Source organism: Notamacropus eugenii, chromosome 1, assembly GCF_028372415.1.
Source record: "Notamacropus eugenii isolate mMacEug1 chromosome 1, mMacEug1.pri_v2, whole genome shotgun sequence".
Taxonomy (NCBI): domain Eukaryota; kingdom Metazoa; phylum Chordata; class Mammalia; order Diprotodontia; family Macropodidae; genus Notamacropus; species Notamacropus eugenii.
This window is the reverse complement of record NC_092872.1, coordinates 615,904,643-615,925,335: the sequence shown is the minus strand read 5'-3', so window position 1 is coordinate 615,925,335 and position 20,693 is coordinate 615,904,643. Positions and strand designations below refer to the sequence as shown.

The window sequence follows — 20,693 nt, the reverse complement described above, 5'->3', positions numbered from 1 at the left end:
GGAAGTGACTTTCTCAGGGTCACTTGGTTATTAAGTTTTCAGAGGTGGAATTTGAGCATAGGTTTCAGCAGACTTCAAATCCAGGGCCCTTTTCATTACACCGCATTTCTAAAATCTAAATATTGTTAATTATTTGACACTTCTATGGTGTTTTGAGATTTACAAAGCTCTTGCATACATTATGCCATTGATTAATTAGAAAAAATTACAGTAAGAGTAGGAAGAGAGGGATGGTTGGGATTTTTTGACTAAGAGATCTTTGAAAAATTTCTACTACCTATAACTTCTTTCCCTCTTTCTTTACTGAATCATAGACTCGTAGTCTTTCAGTTGGCAGGGTCCTTAGAGTTTAATCTAGTTCAGCCACCCTCCCAATATAGTTTATTTCTTGGTTCACTAATGTTGGCATTGACTTTCTTTATACTATATGTTACATACTATATATTATATTTATACTACATATACATACTATATGTTATTCATGTCAGACCCAAAATGGGTCATGAAGAGTCAACCATGAATGAAAATGATTAAACAACAAATAAGATATGGTCCCTAGCTTACCTTCAAGGATTTATAATCTGCTTAGGGTGATAAGACATAAATACTTGAAAAGTTGACTAAGTATAACTGATTTAAAAGAATTATTAAACAAATACCTTTGGCCCCATTGAAACCATATCCAGACTCAGTTTTATGCCTGTGCATGAGATTGCCTTGACTGTGTTTTGCAAATATGGAACCTGACAGTTTTAAATGGCTTGTCCAGTGGATGAGGAAAGTTAAAGTGGAAAATCCCTCAGCTAAAACTCAGATGAGAATTTCTTTCATAGTCCTACTAACTGCAGAGCCTTAGTATGTAAATTTGCTCTTGATGGCCTGTGTTGTTTCAGTTTTCTTGCTCTGTTTGAACTTCTCTCACCTTTGTACGATGACTCAATACAGTTTAATATTTAGACCTCAGTTTCTTTATGAGCAAAATGTGAGAGTTAGACCAATAATTTTCAGTCCCTTCCTGGTCCAGAATTTTATGTTTTGATTGTTTTGTTTTTGATTGAGGATGTTTCAATATTGCCGTCATTGACTTGCTTTTCCATGCTTCTGATAAGGGGAAATGTATTTCTCTTCATGTTGCCTAGTTATAGAGTTGAAGTAGAATCATGGTAAAAAATAAAGTTAGCAACAATCTATATGCTTCATAAACTTATTAATTGAAAGGGAGTAATGCATTGTACAACTAGGTAAGTGATTTGGAGCCAGGTTGTGAATGCCTTAAAAGATCAAAGAGAAGAGTTGGTATTTGATCCTACTGATGGGGAAAACTGTACTTTAGGAAAAACACTTTGGCCAGTCTGTCCAGGGTAGATTGGAGAGAGAGAGAGAAGACCTGAAGCAGGGAGGCCAGTAATAGGCAATAGTGATAGTTCAGGTGAGAGGTGATTTTAATTGCAATCCAAACCATAAAACTATCTGAAACTCAAAAACTACTCCTATTCTGTGCAATTCGCATTAAAAAAATAACAAAAATGAAGTATATCACAAAGTTTAAAAGTGTGGCTTTTTTATGTGCATTGATACTTTACTTCACTAATTAGCTCAGATCATAGATGGTTTTATGATATCTTTATTAATATGTGTATAGCATCTATCAGAATTTTGCCTCCTTCAACTCTTATCTTGCTTAGTACAATCCAAGAACATTTCAAACATTTTCATTTTTTAATTTTTTCACTGAGGTACAGCTGTTTACTTTTCCAATATTATAGCCATAAAGGAGAGGTCTTGTTTAAAAAATAGGTTTAGATAAATTTTACTTGGAATTTGGTAATTTCCCATTTACCTAAGAGTATATGTTATTAGATTTAAAGCTGATAGAGTCTTAGAAGTAAATAGAGCTTTAGAAATTATTTGAGCAGTGTTGTCCCTTATTTTACAGATGAGAAAATGGAGGTAACTTTCCCAGCTAGGATCACACAGATGGTGCTCTGCCATCTAATTGTACAGTAATGCAATGATTTGTGCCCTGTCAGAATGCTGTGATATATTATATAACTTATGCCTTGAGGTCATAAACTTCCATGAAATAAGAAAAACTCATTTCTCATTTTACACAAACTTAAAATTAATGACTTGGCCAAATCCCATTTGTGGTGCTTATTAGAAGGGTATTTTATACTTGAGTAAAGGTATTGTTTTGAATTCACAGAACGTTTATCATATACCTGCCATGTACTCTGTAATGTGCTAATAAGCATTAGGAATATGATAGTTTTTTGTTTGTTTTGCCCTCTATTAATGGGAAAGAAGAGAAATTTGATGTCAGGGAGCAGTTTTTTTTCTTATGAAAAGTAATTTGATTAATTTCTCATACTTTCCATTTCATAATCAGTTTGTGTGATATATATTCTTAAATTTGAAATTGTTTTGTTATTGTAATTTATCCTTAGTTCCTCTAAGGAACTAAGATGTGTTCCTGTCACATCAACACTATTTGATAAATTCTACAACAGAAGTTAAAGGTATGAGGATGAATTCCCTATTGTGAAGACATAGCTTTATAGTCAGCTGTCAGCTTCAATATTTGTTTTGTCTTTGCTCCCATCATTATAGACATTGATTTGTAGGAAAAAGGCAAAGGACTAAGACTTTTTATTTTACCTGTGTCACATGAATCACCTTCCATTTGCTGGGATAGAAAAGGATTGACAGGCACCAAACCCATATAATTCCAAATCTGGAATTAAGCTCTAACTGAACTTCACTTCAGATTCCCTTCAAGACATTTAATATTTTTTTGTAAGATCAAAAAATATTAAAGACGGAATAGTAGTTGTATCATCAGTATGTTAGTTGAGTAAATATATAATGACAACAGTAATTAGACTTCAACAATACTTTTAAGTGAAATTATCTTTTATTAATCACAATACCAAAAATATACATACACACAAAATCTTTATTCAGTTTGCTTAAGGTATATTTGCTTGTTTATAGTTTCATGAACTTTCTGAAAAAATCTCTACACCCGCCCCCCCCCCCCCCCCCCCCGGTGTAGTAATGTGTGAACCTATGGTATTTTTCTTCTGATGTAGTTCAGTTGGCACCTGGCAATAGGACTTGGGAGTTTAGAAAGCTGCTTTGGAAAAGAGCAGTTATTTCTGTCTTCAGGAAGCTCTGGTTCAATGTTGCAAGGAGAAAAAAGCTTATAGAAGTTTCTTGCAGTGTTGTGATGAATTATGGAGGTTAGAGTGACTGGGCTGGCTAGATTGGTATGAGTCAGCATTGTGGTGTGGCCACCAAAACAGCTCATTCAATCTCAGGATGATTAATAGAAGCTTAATGTCTAGAGCAAGGGAGGTTATAACCCCATGGAATCTTGCCTCTTCAGACCATGTCTTTGGTACCATGTTTAGTTTTGACTGTAACAGTTTAGGAAGAAATTGACCAAGTATGAGTATAGTCAGAAGAGGATAGATGAGAATAATTAATAATAAGAAAAGCAGCCAACATTCACTCAGTGCTTATTATGTGCCAGGGACTGTGCTAAGTTCTTTACAAATATCATCTCTTTTGAGTCTCATAACAACGCTGGGAGGTAGGTGCTATTATTAACCCCCATTCAATGGATGAGGAAATTGAGGCAGAGAGTTTCAGTGACTTGCCCAGGGTCCTACAGGTAGTAAGTGTCTAAGACCAGATTTAGACCCAGGTCTTCCCAACCCCAGGCACAGTGCTTTATCCACTGCATCACTTAGCTGGGTGAGAAGGTTGAAGGGATTCTGAATCATAACATAAGAGACTGAGTTTCGTTTTCACAGTTCAGTTCAACCACGGTTTATGACGAAGTGCATACTTTGTACTCTGAACACATAGTATGGATTAGAATGTGAAGGTAAGGATGCTCTTGAACTCTCAAGTAAGTAAAAACATAATATATGTTTTAATATAATATATGTTATATATTATATATATAATATATGTTATAATATATGTATAATTGCAAAAAGGAGAGTGTACTAGTGATGGGGTGAAGAAAGACCTCATGTAGAAATTGGCGCCTAAGGCAGGTTTTGAATATAGTAATAATAGCTAACAATTATATATTTTTGAAGTTTTGCAAAGTGCTTAACGTATACTCCAACTGATCTCCTCAATAACCCTATAAGGGAGGTGCCATTATCGTCCCTGTTTTATAGTTGAGAAAGCTGAGGCTGAGAAGAATAAAATGACTTGCCCAGGGCCACCTAGTTAATGACTGCCTGAGACAAGATTTAAGGTCAAATTTTTCTGACTCTAAATCCATTCATTGTTCTAACTCATTTTGTCTAACCTCGTAGCTATTTTGAAGGAAGTTAGTAATTATTTGAGGCAGAGATAAAGGAGAGCAATATATGCGAAGGAGAACATGTAAGGAACCAAAGGTGAAAGTTGGAATCAAATGTATAAGGAAAAGCTTGTAGATAAATTCAGCTGAAATGGAGAATGTCAGAAGGAAAGTAATAACAAAATAAGACTGGAAAGGTAAATGGTAGCATACTTAAAATGTGAGGCTGTCCTATAGGCAAGAGAGAATCATTAAAGATTTCTGAATGGGAGGTGAAATGATTGAAGAAAATTAGTATGTTTATCCTAAAGAAGGGAAGTTTTAGCTGGAGGACACAGTAACTATCTTTAAACATATAAAATCTTGTCAAAGAGGGATTATGTCTACTTGGGACCAGTGAATGGAAGGTGGCTATCAGTAGTTAAGAGAAGTTTGTTAGCCATTAGGATTATCCCAAAACAGAATAGGTTGCCAGGGGAGATGGCAAGTAATACCCATTTTTGAAAGCCCTTGCCCATTCCAAATACCTTCTTGGGCAAAGCCTGGACAAGAACATAGCCTAAAGAGTGCTTAGTGCCAAGTATCCTTAGTATTTAGGCTTAGTACTTCCAGTCTTAGTCAACATTTATGGATTGAGATGAAATAAGAACAAGGGAATCTAGGGAGGAGTTGCCACGGTTTGAGTTTCTAGACCAGCCTAAGGAGACTCTGCATCAGACACAGTTTTAAATGAGGGCACTGAGAGCCAACAGGATATTGGGGGAAGAGGGAGGAGAGAAGGATGAGAGAAGAATCAAGAAATCTGGTTTCTGCTTTAGGCTCTTTCACTAGTTAGATCTTAATAAGTTATAGCTTCTCCAAGGCCTCATTTTTCTAATCTGTAAAATAGTTATGGTAACTACCTTGACGTAAGCAATTGGATGGTGGTGGAAAGGACTTCAGACTTGGAATTAGGGATGACCTTGATTTCAGCCTAGATCTGATATTCCTTCATTGTATGACCCTGGACAAATCATTTGACCCCTCCATCAATAAAATGGGGATAATAATACTTTACTGTATATTTCACAGGGTTTTTTATGGTTAAAGTACTTTTCTATCTTATAAGTCATTTGTGAGGAAAATATTTTGTGGATAGTACTTAAACCTTCATATAAAAGTGAGAATGTTATGTTATTATCAGAGTACAAGAGTCAGTAAACATTTATTAGATTCCTATGGTGTGCCAGGCACTGTTCTCAAGAGCGATAGCCCCTGCTGTCAAGGAACTCATCATCTAATGGGGTAAAACAACACGCAGAAGAAACTGAAAAGGGGAGAGGAGAGATCTTTATGGAAATCATAATCTCTAAGAGGCAAAATGAGGACCCATGACTGGGGCTGGAAATGATCTGAGAACATGTGTTTCAAAACTAATTTTATCTTGCGGAATGATGAGTTATTAGCTCATTAATGATGCATTATATCATTAACCACAGTTAAATTTGTTAATATTGTTATACTATCAACAATAATAACTTAATGAGGTTGTGAGATTAAGCATGTGAAAGTGCTTTAAAAATTCAAAAGCTCTATACAAATAATATTGTTTGAATTTTTAATAATGATAATAACAAGGCATTTATAGAATTCTAAGTTTCAAAATTTTAGTTGCAAAGTTACGAATACTTATCTCATTTAATCCTTAAAACAACCCTAGGAGGAAGGGTTGCTACTATTATCTCCATCTTAGAGATGAGAAAATGAGACAAACAGAAATTAAGTAATTTACCCAGGGTCATACAGCTAGCAGCAGCAGCAGCAGCAGCAAACATTTGTGTAGTTCTTGGCACTGTGCAAAGTACTTTACAATTATAATCTCAATTAATCCTCACCACAACCCCGGAAGATGGATAATATTATTATTTCCATTTTACAGTTGAGGAAACTGAGGCAGAGAGATTAAGTGACTTACTCAGGATCACACAGCTACTAAGTCTCTGAGGCCAGATCTTGAACTCAGGTCTTCCTAATTCCAGGCCCAGCACACTATCCACTCATTGCCTGTTATCTTAAGTAAATTTGCTACAAACGCTTAATGTTATGAACCTTATTGAGCAGGTGTAATTACTAGTTAACTCTTCTGAAGAAAGAAATATACTAATGTTATGGTGATACTAATGTTGCATCACATTTTACATAACATTTAATAGATATGGGAAGGGGTGAATAATTTAAAAGCAACATTGGTTTCCTTAATTTGGGTATTCATAGAGTGTACCAGCACAGAATCCAACCCCATCCTCGGGAAGAATGCTCTTCTTGAGATGCTGGCCCCAACCCCCCCACCCCCCAAGCTTCTGCTGAATTCTCTGAATTTAACTAAACGGACCCTCAGAGTGATATAATCCTTTTTGCTAAGTCGGTACTTAAAGTTTTCTTTCCCAGAGATGGTAGGCTCTTGCTCAGTCTTTGCTGTGTTGGAGAGAAGCCTTATGGAACCAAGTATCACTTTGTGGAATTGATGGAATGCTTTAATATCATGAAAAGATGAAATTTTAAATTATTGGTGATGAATTATGTCAGCCCTAAATAATATAAGTATTTGTAATTAACTAATAAGATCATTTATTGCATTATTTATATAAATATGGATATGGATACACATTCATCACACCCCATAAATAATAAATAAACATATCTGTGGGAATATAAACGTAGCACGTTCATGTAATTCCACTAAAATAATACAGGATATTGATGTTTGCATAAATATGTCTGTAAGTGCATATTCATTCCTCATACTCCCATGTAATGATAAGTAGTCATATCTGTAAAAATATAGATAAGGTAGATTCATAGAATTCCATTAAAATAATTCAGAATATTAAAAATAATTAGTGGCGGTTGTTAAGGTGCTAGGTACTCTGTCGCGAACTAGATCACTGTAGTGTAGTTGTCAGTAAATAATACTGCCAGGGAAATAATGACAGATATCTTGCTGAAGTACATTCATTGAATGGAATTCCTTGTGATATATTTATTTACTACAAATAAAGTAATTCAGTCACATAGCTGACTGAGAAATCTAGAGAACATAAAAGACTCTTCTTCCTTTATTGTTTGTTTTATCTGATTCATCAGAGCAAAATATAGCCTAGAAATCTTTCTTCAAAGTGCCTCTTTCCTTGATAAAATTTTACGAGATTTTATGACAGACGTGATTATAGAAGTAACATTATTTAACAATCTGCTGACTTACTGACATCCAGAAAAATGTCCTGCTGGGAGAATTACAGAGAAATCCACTACTGTCATAAGGTCCAAGGAGAAGGTTTTTTTTTTTTTAAATCTGTGGTTAGGTCCACCAAATACTCAAAGTACTAATAATCCTTGAGACATATTACAGAGCCTCCTTTGTGATATTTAATGAAGCTTTTAAAAAAAATTACTTTAGACATCATCAAATAAAAATAGATAAATAAAACAATAGAATACATTAAATAGCAAACTACCACCAGGGGTGCGCTAGTAAATGCTTAACACCTAGCTCTCTGGAAAGACACATTTTTAAATTTAATCCCCATCGTTAATGATTTCTTTATCATTTACTTAAGTCTAGACAGTCAGTACAACAAATGACTCAAGCCCTTATTTGTAGCATTTGCTGATTTCCAAAATATAAAAGCTGTCAGTTTAATAATCAGCTCTTGCAAATAGATTGAACCTGTTTCCAGCACACTCCCATCTGCCTCTTAATACCTATTGGTCTTGTGACCCTGAGCAAGTGACTTAGTTTTAGCAAGAGTCGTTACTTTTGATGAATGGGAGTTTATATACCAATAAGATCAAAGATCCCATCTTATTTTTAAAAAAAAAAAAAGGCAATTCTATACTGCTTTAAGGTTTACTCAGTGCTTTGCTTTCTTCACAACATTTTGAGATGAATATTGCCCATACTGATAGCGTTATTTTACCAATAAGGAAACAGGTACTCAAAGAGTTTAGGGGACTTGGTCTAAGGTCACATAGTATCAGACATAGGCTTTGCATCCAGGTCTCCTGACTTTTCCCTTCTGTAGAAGGGAAAGAAAACATGGACAGAGGAAAATTGAAAATTTCCTAATATTTTGGCTGCAAAATAGCAAAAAAAGGGAGGGGGGAGAGAGAAAAGAATGTCAGAAACCAAGAACAGATATGATAGAGATGTAATTATCTATTCAAATAAGAAACAAAAGTATATTTTGTTTAGTTGCAAGGGGAAAGGCTGTCTCATGAATATTAGTCAAAGGGTAAAAGTGTAATTCTAAGGGAAAAGCAGCATTCATCCTGAATTCAGTTCTTCTGTCAATGTCTTCCCTCACCTACAGCAAAAACTCTCTACAAAATGAAATCCCAAGAGAATTCCTAATTTTTGAATAGCCCTTTGATAGAATTGCATAAGAAACCTCTTTTGTCACTTTCTGCTGTATATAGAGATGAGTAAAATGTCAGAAAGAATGGCGCTTATCAGAAACTGCCCATCTTGTTCCACCCTTTTAATCAACGTCACTTACATTGTTAGATTTTAGAGAAGTCATAACAAACCAGGTACCAGCCACCTCAGACTTTTATTGCCAGAAAATAACTGATAGCAGATTCTGACCGTGTTACTTATTGGACACAGTCTGGGCACCCGTCCACTACCTGGACACGGTTGCTAGCTTAATAATACCTTCAACATTCTTAAGGTGGATAGTGATGTGGCATTATCCTTCCTATTCCTTTGTGGATATCTCACACAGGCAAGAGACAGCAAAGCAGCCCAGGATTTTATGCCCTCCACTTTCCTTTCTATTTTTCCCAACCTTTTTTCCTTTTTTTCTTTTATTTTCTTTCTCTCTTCTCCTACCATGCTCCTCATCCTCACAATCTGTGATAAATAGAGTTTAAATTAGACAAAAGCTATCAGAATCCCTCTCCTCCCAATACACACACACACACACACACACACTCACACTCACACTCACACTCACACTCACACATGCACATGCACACACAGAGCTCTAATTTGATTTTTTTAAACACATTGTTCAAGGCTACTACAGATACTGATTACAATAAAGATTGGGCTTCCCGGATGAAAATCCTAGCAATCTAGAGTGGGCAAAACAGTGAGTTCCCTGCCTCGTTTATAAAAGGAACTGATAAATAGCCATCTTTAACCATTTTCAGTAGTACTTTTTCCATAGAATTGTTTTCCTCTCTGTCTTTAGTTACCTAGAAAATTACCATTCCTTGTGACTTTAGGCTTAGCACTATTAAATATTTATATTTCCAGTGGAATTATGTTTTTGGTCTGCTAATTTGGTTATTAATTTATAAGAATTAGTAATGAAAATCATGGTGTAAAATCTTTGCTGTGCCATCAGATCAGCAGCCTAATCTAGCTTTTCTCAAAGTGTGATCCAGTGACTTTTATAGGGAGTTCATGAGGTCAAAACTTTTCATAATAATACTAAAATGTTCTCATTTCAAATGCAGAAAATATAGCTAGATATAACCCACATAAACAAAAGCTCTTTGGAATCCTCAATAATTTTTTTCATTTCATTTTCATTTTATTTTTTCTAATTACATATAAACAAAAATTTTTTAATATTCATTTTTTAAAATTTTGAGTTCCAAATTCTGCCCCTGCTTCCTTCCCCACTTCCCTCCTTGAGAAGGCAGGCTAGTTAATATAGATTATCAATGTGTAGTCATGCAAAGCATTTCCATACTAGCCGTGTTTTCAAAAGAAAGGAGCAAAAAACCAAAAATAATAAATTTTAAAAAATAGTATGCTTCATCCTGCATTCATACATCATCAGTTCTTTCTCTGGAGGTGGATAACAATTTTTCATCCTAAGTTCTTTTGAATCATTTTGTATTATTATATTGCTGAGAACAGGTAGGTCATCACCCTATTGATGATCATACAATATTGCTGTTACTATGTACAATATTCTCCTGGTTCTACTCATTTCATTTTGCATCAGTGCATGCATTTCTGTTAAAAAACAATAACTAGAAAACAGAGGAATGAATGGACTTTTATTAGAGTGATAAATATCACATATTTCAAGCCATTAACATTATGCATACTGGAGATAAACTAGAATCCTTTCCAGTAAAATCAGAGGTAAAATAAAAATGTCCATTGACACCATTTTTATTTGATGTAGAACTAGAAATGCTAATTGTAATAACAAGGCAAGAAAAAGAAATTGAGGGCACACGAGTAGGGAAAGAAGCAGAATTAGCAGTTTTGCAGATGATGTGATAGTATACTTAGCAAACCCTAAAGAGAACTAAAAGATTAATTAAAATAATAATTTCAATATACTTTCAGGACATAAAATAAATCCTTTCCTGTCATACACATTTCTATATCATTCCAATAAAACACAGGAAGAAGAAATAGAGAAATTCCATCTAGAATGACTAAGGAAGAACATAAAATATTTGGAAATCTACCTACCAAGATACACAGAAGTCTCTCTCTCTCTCTCTCTCTCTCTCTCTCTCTCTCTCTCTCTCTCTCTCTCTCTCTCTCTCTCTCTCTCTCTCTCTCTCTTTCTCTCTCTCTCTCTCTCTCTGCTGTTTTCAGAAATAACGATGAACCTAAACAATTAATTGCCTCTTTTATGGAGAGGCAATTAGGGTTAAGTGACTTGCTTAGGGTCACATAGCTAGTGAAGTGTCAAGTGTCTGAAGTTGGATTTGAATTCAGGTCCTCCTCACTCCAGGACTGGTTCTTTATTCACTGTGCCACCTAACTGTCCCCCAAACCTAAATTATTGGGAAAAAATGTTAATTTCTTATGTGTAAAATAAGTAACAATATTGTCTAATTTAATTTACTTGTTAAATGCCAAATGTTGGTAGTTCCACTGTCATTGATGGAGAAAATAGCTTTTTAGAGAAATCGAGGCAGACCTTTTCCATTTCCCATCTCTTCTCTTCTTTTCAGCTACCCTTACATGAATCTTGGGATGATATGGCTCAGTTGGGTCTCTCACTAAGCTTTCTGTAAATGTCTTCCCTTTACTGCAATACATTTTTCCCCAGGGTTCTACCACTCCCCTCTTTAAGATTTTACAAATGAGTTTATATTTTAAACCAGGTTTGCCTTTGGCTGCCTTTTCTCTTTGCTTGACAGGTTGGTGTTTGCTGGCTGAGACAGTTTCTAAGCTCATCAGGTCTTCTCATTGTGGTGATTGCTTTGGGTTGGGTAATCTACCTTAGGGAATGGTGATAATTTGTGTTTGATGTCTGTTGCTTCATCCATTTTCCTTTTTTTTTTTTTTAACCCCGTCAGTGACCTTTTTCATTTAGGCAGGGTTGAAGATCCCTCAATTTTGTGCCATACCTATGAGTTTTCATTTTAATTTGCAATTGATTTTGAGAATGTACCTTCTTCCCATTTTTGGAGAGATGGAAGCATATGGGTATGAAACATTACATTTAATGTCAAACTTGATTCATGTGTTAGTTTCCTAAATTAGCTGTTTTTTTTTTCCTGTTATAGTCTTTGTCATAAGAGATGGTGTTCTGGATGGTAAAAGGCATATGTTTGGAAATTGATGTTTTGTGAAAACAAAAGAATTTTTTAAAAAGAATTATATTTATTTTGATCTTTGCTTTAAGAAGACAGTGGTATGACTACATATAGCTGATTTGGAAATAACTGTTACAGTCATTTGGTGTCAATTAAAATAGAATTAATTTCATTTTTATGATGTTAGTGAATAAACATTTAAGTGCATGTTATGTTCCCTGTGCTGTGCTAAGTACATACTAAGGATATCAAAAGAGCCAAAAGACAGTGCCTACCCTCCAGGAGCTGATTATAATCATTAATAGCGATAATATTAGGTGGTGCTTGTCATGGCCAGTGACTCTCAGCCTTCTTCTTGAAGATCCATGATACATAATCATGATGCTTGTATACAGGATGTTCTAAAATTATTAGTGCAGTTTTAAACTCAAATAGATTAAGTACACAATGCATGAATGTATACATACATATATACTATATTTACACATAAAATATCCACATAAATAGATACATAGAGAGAGATGGCTGGATAGACAGACAGACAGGCAGATGGATAGGTAGATAACCTACTAGCTTTTGGTCTTCCTTGATTTTTTACTCCTGAAGCATATTTTCCAATATATTTCTCACTCTTCTTTCCTGTGTCCACTATTGCACTGAAGTCATTGAGTATTAAAGTATGTGTTAATTTAAATGAAGGTTCTAAACTGGTGTCTTCGAGAATTTACAAATCTTCTAATGCTCTGCAAAAGATGTTGGTCCATAAGCTGCGGATGCCTTCATGATGAGTTTGGGGTTTTTTTTGTGGGGTTTTTTGCCGGTGTTTATCATGATCACTTTCGTATTAGGTGACCAACTGTCCATGAACAGAAAGTGATGTTTCTAATTGCCTTTGGATGCCAGTCAAATCCAGCATTCCTAGCTTCTTTACTTATCTCTCCAAGGAGAACATTTGAGTCTAGCTTTGGCTTTAGTCTCCTCTTAATTTTTGGTTTCATTCATAGAGAGACATGATTCTGCTCCTTCAATAATATGACAATTCACTGGCGTATTGAATAGATAATAATCTCATATTTTAGAGTACCTGACAACCAAATAAATGTGTATAGACAGGCTGTATGACCCTTAGTGCCTTCTTTCCCCTTATCTGTCACCTAGTTCACATCAACTGCAAAAGCGGACAAGGGCCATTTTGTGTTTTTCTTTAGGGAGAATAGATGATTGCAACTTTAAAATCTTGTGATTCTTATGAAAGTCTGAGTCTCTCACCATGGCAGTTTCTGATTTCTGACACACTTAAAAAGCTATGTATGCCCTATTCAGTGATCATTAACCTGGTAGATTGCTGGTTTAAAAAAAAACCAAACTTACATTGTATTCATCACTTCTTTATTTATAGTTAAAATGCTCTGAGTTTAGTGGAGAGGAATATAATTTTCAAAGTATAAATTGTTTTGGGCTAAAGAGAGAGTTAAGGGCCAAGGTTATTAAGCAGCAAATGTAATGAGAGGTGGCCATTTTCTTCAATAGCAAACATCTGTGATTGGGGTTCACTTTTGTTTTTCTCTGTTTAAAGGAAGAATATGAAGCTGCATTCGCTAATGACCTTATGGGCTTTGTTTTGTGTTTTTAATACAGGATGAGTACAAACCGGAAAAGGCTTTGTCTGAAGATGACTTGAAGAATGCAGTGAGCGTGCATCATGCACTGGCATCAAAGGCCACAGACTACGAGAAGAAACCAAATGTGCTGAAACTCAAAACAGCTGACTGGAGGGTCTTGCTATTTCAAGCCCAGTACGTATGGGGGTTAGACAGAGAGGCTGGTGGGGGGGCAGCATTAATCATTATTAATCATCATTATTAATCATAATTAATATTTCTCAAAGTGTTCTTACATGCATTTGTCTCATGACCTTCACAGCCATTCTTTGAGGATTCTAAGGAAATTTTTGCTAGCCCCCACTTTATAGAGAGAGAAGGAATCTTGCCCAAGGTCCGTAGAAGAGCTGAGTGGAATCTTGATACTCAGTCCCATGTTTCTTCTGCTACAATATGCAGATTTATGCTGTCTGAACTCATATTTTATCTAGGGAAGGCTGAGTCCAAAAACTGTAGTTATGTCTCTTCTGATAGACAGTCATACTTTTCTGACTTGGGGAAGTGGAAAAATAGGTTTTATAAGACTTAGGTGATTAAAGAAGAGAGCCTAGAGAAAGAGTTGGCAAAGTGAAATCCATCAGAAAACAAGCATTTCTTAAGTACTAAATATTTGCCAGATGTTGTATTAAATGATGGGGATAGAAAGAGAGAAGTCAATCTCTACCCTTCCAGTGGAAGAGACATTATAGGTGTATAAGGAGACATATGTATAAATACATAGAGAATATATACAACATGAGTGCAGAGTAGTTTTGGGAGGAACTCTGGAGTGGCATCTGGAGGGATCAGGAAAAGCTTCCTATAGAAGACAGTAATTAAACTGAGTCTTGAAGGAAAACTAGGGAAAGAATGTGCTGAAGTGGGAGGCATCTAACTAGGAACAATCATGGAAGAAAATCACTTGCAAGAGGTGGAGGCAAGTGGAGAGGGTATCCAAGTATGGGACTCAGCAGTGGAATGACAGAGATATGGGAGATGATGCAGCATCATGAGTATGAAATAGTGAATCAGCCAAAATGGCTCGTTTGGTGAGTGCATAGAACAAAGTGTAAGAACATGTGAAAGGTAGAAAGGGACCAAGTCTTAAGAGATTTAAATACCAATAGGAGAGTTTATGTCTGATCCTAGAACTAATGGGAAGTACTGGAGTTTACTGAATGAAGCAGATGTGACATAGTTAGAACTGAGGTTTAGGAAAATCATTTTATTGGCTCTGTAGTAGATGGGTTGAAGTGAGAAAAGGCTTAAGGTAGAAAGAACCATGAGAATAGACAAGAGGTGATGGGAACCTAAAGTATGGTAGTTGCTGTGTGAGTGGAGAGGAGAGGGATGATATAAGAAATGCTGTAGAGATAGAAATGACCAAATTTGGCAACGGATTAAAAATGGGGGATGAGAGTGAGGAGTTGAGGAATGACAGATTATGAGTGGGGGTGAATAGAAAGATAATGATTGTCTTAACAGAAATAGGGAAATTCAGAGGAGTAGTTGGTTTGGGGAGAAAGATAAAGAGTTTTTTGAACATGTGGGGTTTAGGGTGTCTTTGAGCTCTTCAGTGTTGAGATATCTATGGGACAGCCAGTTCAAGATACTTAATATATTGGCAGCTGTTTGTGGACTTAGAACTCAGGAAAAAGATGACATCTAAATATGTAGACCTATAAGACTTCTGCATGTGGGAGCAGATGAGGGCCTGGGACAGAGTCTAGGGTATATTCACAGTTAATGGCCATGATACAGATGATGATCCAGCAAAGGAAACAGAAAGAATGGTCCAGTAGACTGGAGGAGAAACAGAAAAGATCAGTGTCACAGAAGTTCAGAGAGGAGAATATCTAGCAAGAAAGTGTACCAAGATTGGCACTTATTGCAGAAGTCAAAAAGGATGAGGATGGATAAGAGGGCATTAGATAAAGCTTGACACTAAAAGAGTCACAGTAGAAGAAGGAAGAGAAAAAGTTTAGGTAGGGAAATAGAATAGATTCCTAATTAAAGGAGGAGCCAAAGTCAGCCTGGAGGACTTCCATATATATGTAGCAGTGGTTGGCTCTACACATGAGGGAGTTTAGAGCACTATGTGAATATTCTTGTTTTTTGAGAAGTAATGATTTTTGGATTTCCAAAAAGGGAAGTGAGGTTTTTAAAAGGAATGAAGTCAATCAAAAATTTGTCAACTAAAACAGTGTCCGATCATGAGTGCCACAGCAGGATTGTCTTGGGGCTTATGGAATTTGACTTAGCAAAGACTGAAGATTGCCAACTTTGAGAGGAGGGTAATGTAAGATCATTGCTTTCCAGAGGATTTTTAAAATCTGAGAAATGCAGTTTGAATGCCCTGGAATAGAGTGATTTATTCATATATAAATTTTTTTTCATCTTGGCACTCTCTGGCAGTGAAGTCTGGGGATCCCCCCTCAGAGTAATGTTTTTAAAAAATAAAATATGTAGGATTACAAAATAAACCAATTACATTTAAATACAGTTATCAAAATGTTTTAAAAAACCTCACAGTGCTAGGCAAAGATCCCGTTTTACAGAAGGAGGTATAACCAAAAGATTTGGGACAGTAAAAGAGTAGAAGGACGAAGGAAGGAATTTCTCTCTACAGCATTTTACTAAAGTGAAATAAGCTAGACAAGGTCGAAAGATATTTGTGGGCCAATAATGGTATCCTGGAGAGCAAGACCAGTGTGAAAACCCTTTTTGTTTTAAGCCACATGCTTAGTCACCAATGAGAATGAAGGCAGGAATTGATGAACATCAGTTTTTAAAACAGTTTAAAATTTCTTCCATCTTTCACAGGAGCCCAGAGGAAATGGAAGCATGGATAAACACAATTAATTGTGTGGCAGCTGTGTTTTCAGCACCCCCGTTTCCAGCAGCTATTGGCTCCCAGAAGAAGTTCAGCCGTCCACTTCTTCCAGCTACAACAACAAAATTGTCACAGGTAGATAAACGTGAATAACATTTCTTGGAGGAGGGAAGAGTTGTCTTTTAGATTTCTTCATGACTGAAAAATTCAAGTTCCCTGAGTAGTCAGGATTTATCTCCTTTTCTACAACCAAACTAAAAAATAAATGTCTCGTATGTCTTGGAAGGAAGTGCCAAGTTAGTCATCATTTAGCACAACTAGGTCTTGATTAATGAGTAACGAATCCTAAGAAGTTACCTCATGTATTCAAATTTGTACTATTAGAAGATGTAATAATGTAAACTGTGGTATTGTTTCCAGCCCAGTGGAAATATACAGAGCAAATTCAAATAATATGATTACTTTACAGAATTTGTTTTTTACCTTAAATGGAACCTAGCTGTATTTCATTTCTTTGATGTGGGTACTCTCTGTCCTCCTACAAATGACAGAACTTAATGAGAAGGTTTCATGAGTGGCCTTGATAATGTTCTTCTGATAATGTGTTCTGTGTTCTGATAATGAATGTCATTTCACTGAACTAGGCTGGCCATTGGGCAGAAGTACATCACTGTGTCTGTTACCATCTTGGTAGGTAGAATCAGAGCTTGTGTTCCATTGTCCTAGCAGTTGGTAATCCAAGGTCACCTCCACAATGGAAAAGAATCTAATTAGGATTTTAGGAGATAATATTAACATTAACATTAGCAATATGCTTTTCAAAATAGCAATAATAAAACTAGATAATGTGCTTTTGGAAAGAGAAATAGACAAAAGAATTACTGTATTAATAAGGCAGATAGATGCCATGTGGTGTTATCTTCTATACACAACAGTGGTTTCAAACCTAATTGAATAGAAAGGCCCCTTTTTTACATAAAAATATTTTCAATAGTCCTACATGATAACAGTTGTACTGATAATATCAGTTCATTATCGTTCAGTCAACAAATATTTATTAAGCATCTTCTGTATGCCGGGTACTCTGTTAGCAATCAGGATACAGGTCCAAAAAAAAAAGAACCAATCCCTATTTAGAAGGAGCTTGCAATTCTAATGAGGGAGAAATATGAAATCTGTAGTAAATATGTAAATATGAAAAGTAAGTAAATATGAAGTAAATATGTAGCATAAATATAGTCAGGTTACCAAGTATTTATTAAGCACCTACTGTGTGCCAGGCACTGTGCTAAGGCATCAGAGATGTAAAGAAAGACCTCTAAAATTAAATAAACACATATACATACAAAGTATTTAAATACAAGGTAGTTTGGGAAGGAAGGTATTAGTAATTGGGGGGGGGGGGGACTTGGAAGAATATTAAATACAGTGGAGACTATCAAGAGGAAGTTGACCAGTGTGTTGATCATAGGGTCATAGATTTATCATTGGAAAGGACTACAGAAGATAGCTTACCCAACCCCCTCCAACAAAGAATCACAGATTAGAGCTGACAAGAGACTGTAGAAGCCACATAGTATAATCCCCTTAATTTACAGATGAACCAACTGAAAAAGGGAGAACATCATGTGCCAGGGTCACCCAGATAGAAAATAAACAAAACTGAAATTTGAGGCTCAGGTCTCAGGCTCCAGATGCAGGGGTAGGTACCAATTAATAGGAATAATTAATCCCCTGAATGGATCACATTATTTGAATTAGCATTTAATATTTCCATTGGGTTGAAACCACTTGCTATATTTTATATCATTAGAACTTCAAATAGTGCGATTCAGATATATGGGACCATGTCAGGAGGTTCATTATTCACATTCATCAGGACCTAGCTACACACCCAGCCTTATGCTCATTACTTTACCATGATCAACTGAAGAACCTGGGAGTATTTATCTGGAGAAGATAAGGCCTAAGAGTTCAAATCAGGCCTCTTGACACTTACTAACTGTGTGACCCTAGGCAAGTCAATTAACCTTCATTTCTCTTAATCCACTGGAGAAGGAAATGGCAAATCACCCAGTATCTTTAGCAAGAAAACCTCATAGACAGTATGGTCCGTGGGGTCCTGAGAAATAGAACACAGCTGAACAATTGAACAACATGAGGGGTATATGAATTCGAGGGTCATATGCAGCTGAAGCCCCGTCATAGAGAAGAGGGATTTGACATTTTCTCATTTGTCCCAGACCAAAGAAGTAGGAACAGTGTGTGGAAATTGCACAGAAATACGTCAGTTCATTTGAAGGAAAAATTCCTAACAAAGAGAATTTATTCCAAAGGAGGCTAGAATGGTGTAAAAGCTATGGGGTATCTATCTGCTCATTAGAGTAGGGTAGTGAGACTCCTTCAGAAAGAGTCTGGGTGAGCATTTGTTAGACTGCTTATTGGAACTGTTGAACAGGGTATTTCTACTGCATTTAATTGCCTTTGATATCTGCAATTCTGAAATCCTGAGTGCCTACTATGCGCAAAGTAATGTGGCTTAGGCACTGTGGGGAAATAGGAGGATAATTAAGCTAAGGACTATAATGATAACCTTGTGATAATAGAAGGTACTGAAACATGTTTTCCAGTCATTAAAGAAAGATTATTATATTTAGCAGGGTCTTAGGGATAACATGTATTTTTATTGGTAGTCCCTTTATAGGAATTCTTTATTTCCCAGTGAATCAGAATACCCCGTGTAAGGGAATGAATTTTATCTATTGTGTGTGTGTGTCTGTGTGTCTGTCTGTCTGCATCTTAGCTCAGTTGCTTAAAGCATTCTGTTCTGTTAGTGGGGCAATACTATGTGCTCATACCCGAGCTGCTCTGTGGCCTTTCAGGACAGCTATCTTGCAGATATGTTTTTTGTCTCACTGGGGACTTGAAAAGATTTTGATCATGGGGCTCATTTTTTGCTGTCTCTTCTATTTCAGTGTCTTCATTTTATAAATTTCATGTAAGGTCTCATGAATAGAAGATGCTACAATCTTCATATTCTCTCTCTCTCTCTCTCTCTCTCTCTATCTGTCTCTATCTCTGTCACACGTACACATGCACACACACACACATACACACACACACACACACACACACACACACACACACACACACACACACACACATACACTTCCATGCTATTAAAAAGGATAAAAATGATTGGTTTCTTACCTGAACTGTATTCAGGCTATCCATCAGTTAAGAGTAAGTAAAAATGGTTATAGGATACTTGGTAAAGGCATTGGTTGGTCAGTAGCGAATAACATAGAGTAAACTTTGACTGGCAAAAGGACTGGGAAGGACTACTATTGACTCCAGACGAACATGTTGCTCACCTCTTTGTGGAGTAACTTTTATTTTTCTGTGTGTATTTATATCCTCAGCCATCATTGTTCTTCCTCATATTTTGCTTTTCTTTATAAGCAGCAAAGCACAAGTTATCCAGAATGGTTGGGGAATGGAGAATTCTGGTTAATTCAGTCTTCAGAGTGAAAATGATTATACTTCACCTGGATTATAACTTTTACCTAATTAGAATATAAGTATCCAATTGAAAGAAGCTGTACAATTTAATATTTTTATAGTGTTAATAATTCAAAAGATAATATTGGCATCATAGGTCATCTTTATAAATATCAGTATTCATCTCCAAATGTGGTTAATTGAAGTTGCTACTTGCTAGGAGTCTAAATGAACATTATTTTATGGTGTAAAAGAAAACTTTCTAGAATCAAGATTCAGAGTGCTTTTGAGCCAAATCCAGTAAATTGAAGTCTTAATAATCAACCTCACAAATACAAATGTTGTTTGTTATTGAGTCATTGTTAGTAATGTGTGACTCTTCATGACCCCACTTGGGATTTTCTTGGTAAAGATAAATTTTCTTGGTAGAGGTAAGATTTTCTTGGTAAAGTGATTCTCTAGCTCATTTTACAGATGAAGAAACTGAGACAAACAAGCTTAGGTGACTTGCCCAGGATCACATAGATAGTGTCTGAGGCCAGATTTGAACTAACAAAGATGAGTCTTCCTGACTCCAGACCTGGCACTCTACTATCCACAGCACCACTTAGCTATCCATCCAAGTAATTAGAGCTGTTGAAAAACAGAATAGACTGCTTCAATAAGGTGTTGGGTACTCCCTTACTGGAGGTCTCCAAAATAAGATTGAATGACCCCTTGTCATTAAAATGTTAATTGATTCAGATTGTTGTTTTAGAGAGGACTCTTGTTCAGCCATGGGTTGGTCTAATAACGTCTTTCCATCTCTGAGATTCCATGATATATTCTTAAACTC

The 20,693-nt window shown here is 35.9% G+C and overlaps 1 protein-coding gene across 7 annotated transcripts in view; it reads left to right on the top strand.

Annotated features, from left to right (window-relative positions):
* PSD3 (pleckstrin and Sec7 domain containing 3) overlaps positions 1–20,693 on the top strand; it is a 617,602-nt gene that overhangs the window by 561,309 nt on the left and 35,600 nt on the right. For all 7 annotated transcript variants that reach the window (XM_072634977.1, XM_072634978.1, XM_072634979.1 and 4 more), the window contains 2 exons: positions 13,523–13,680; positions 16,348–16,492. In XM_072634977.1, the coding sequence (XP_072491078.1) occupies positions 13,523–13,680; positions 16,348–16,492 (303 nt within the window). The remainder of the gene's footprint in view (positions 1–13,522; positions 13,681–16,347; positions 16,493–20,693) is intronic.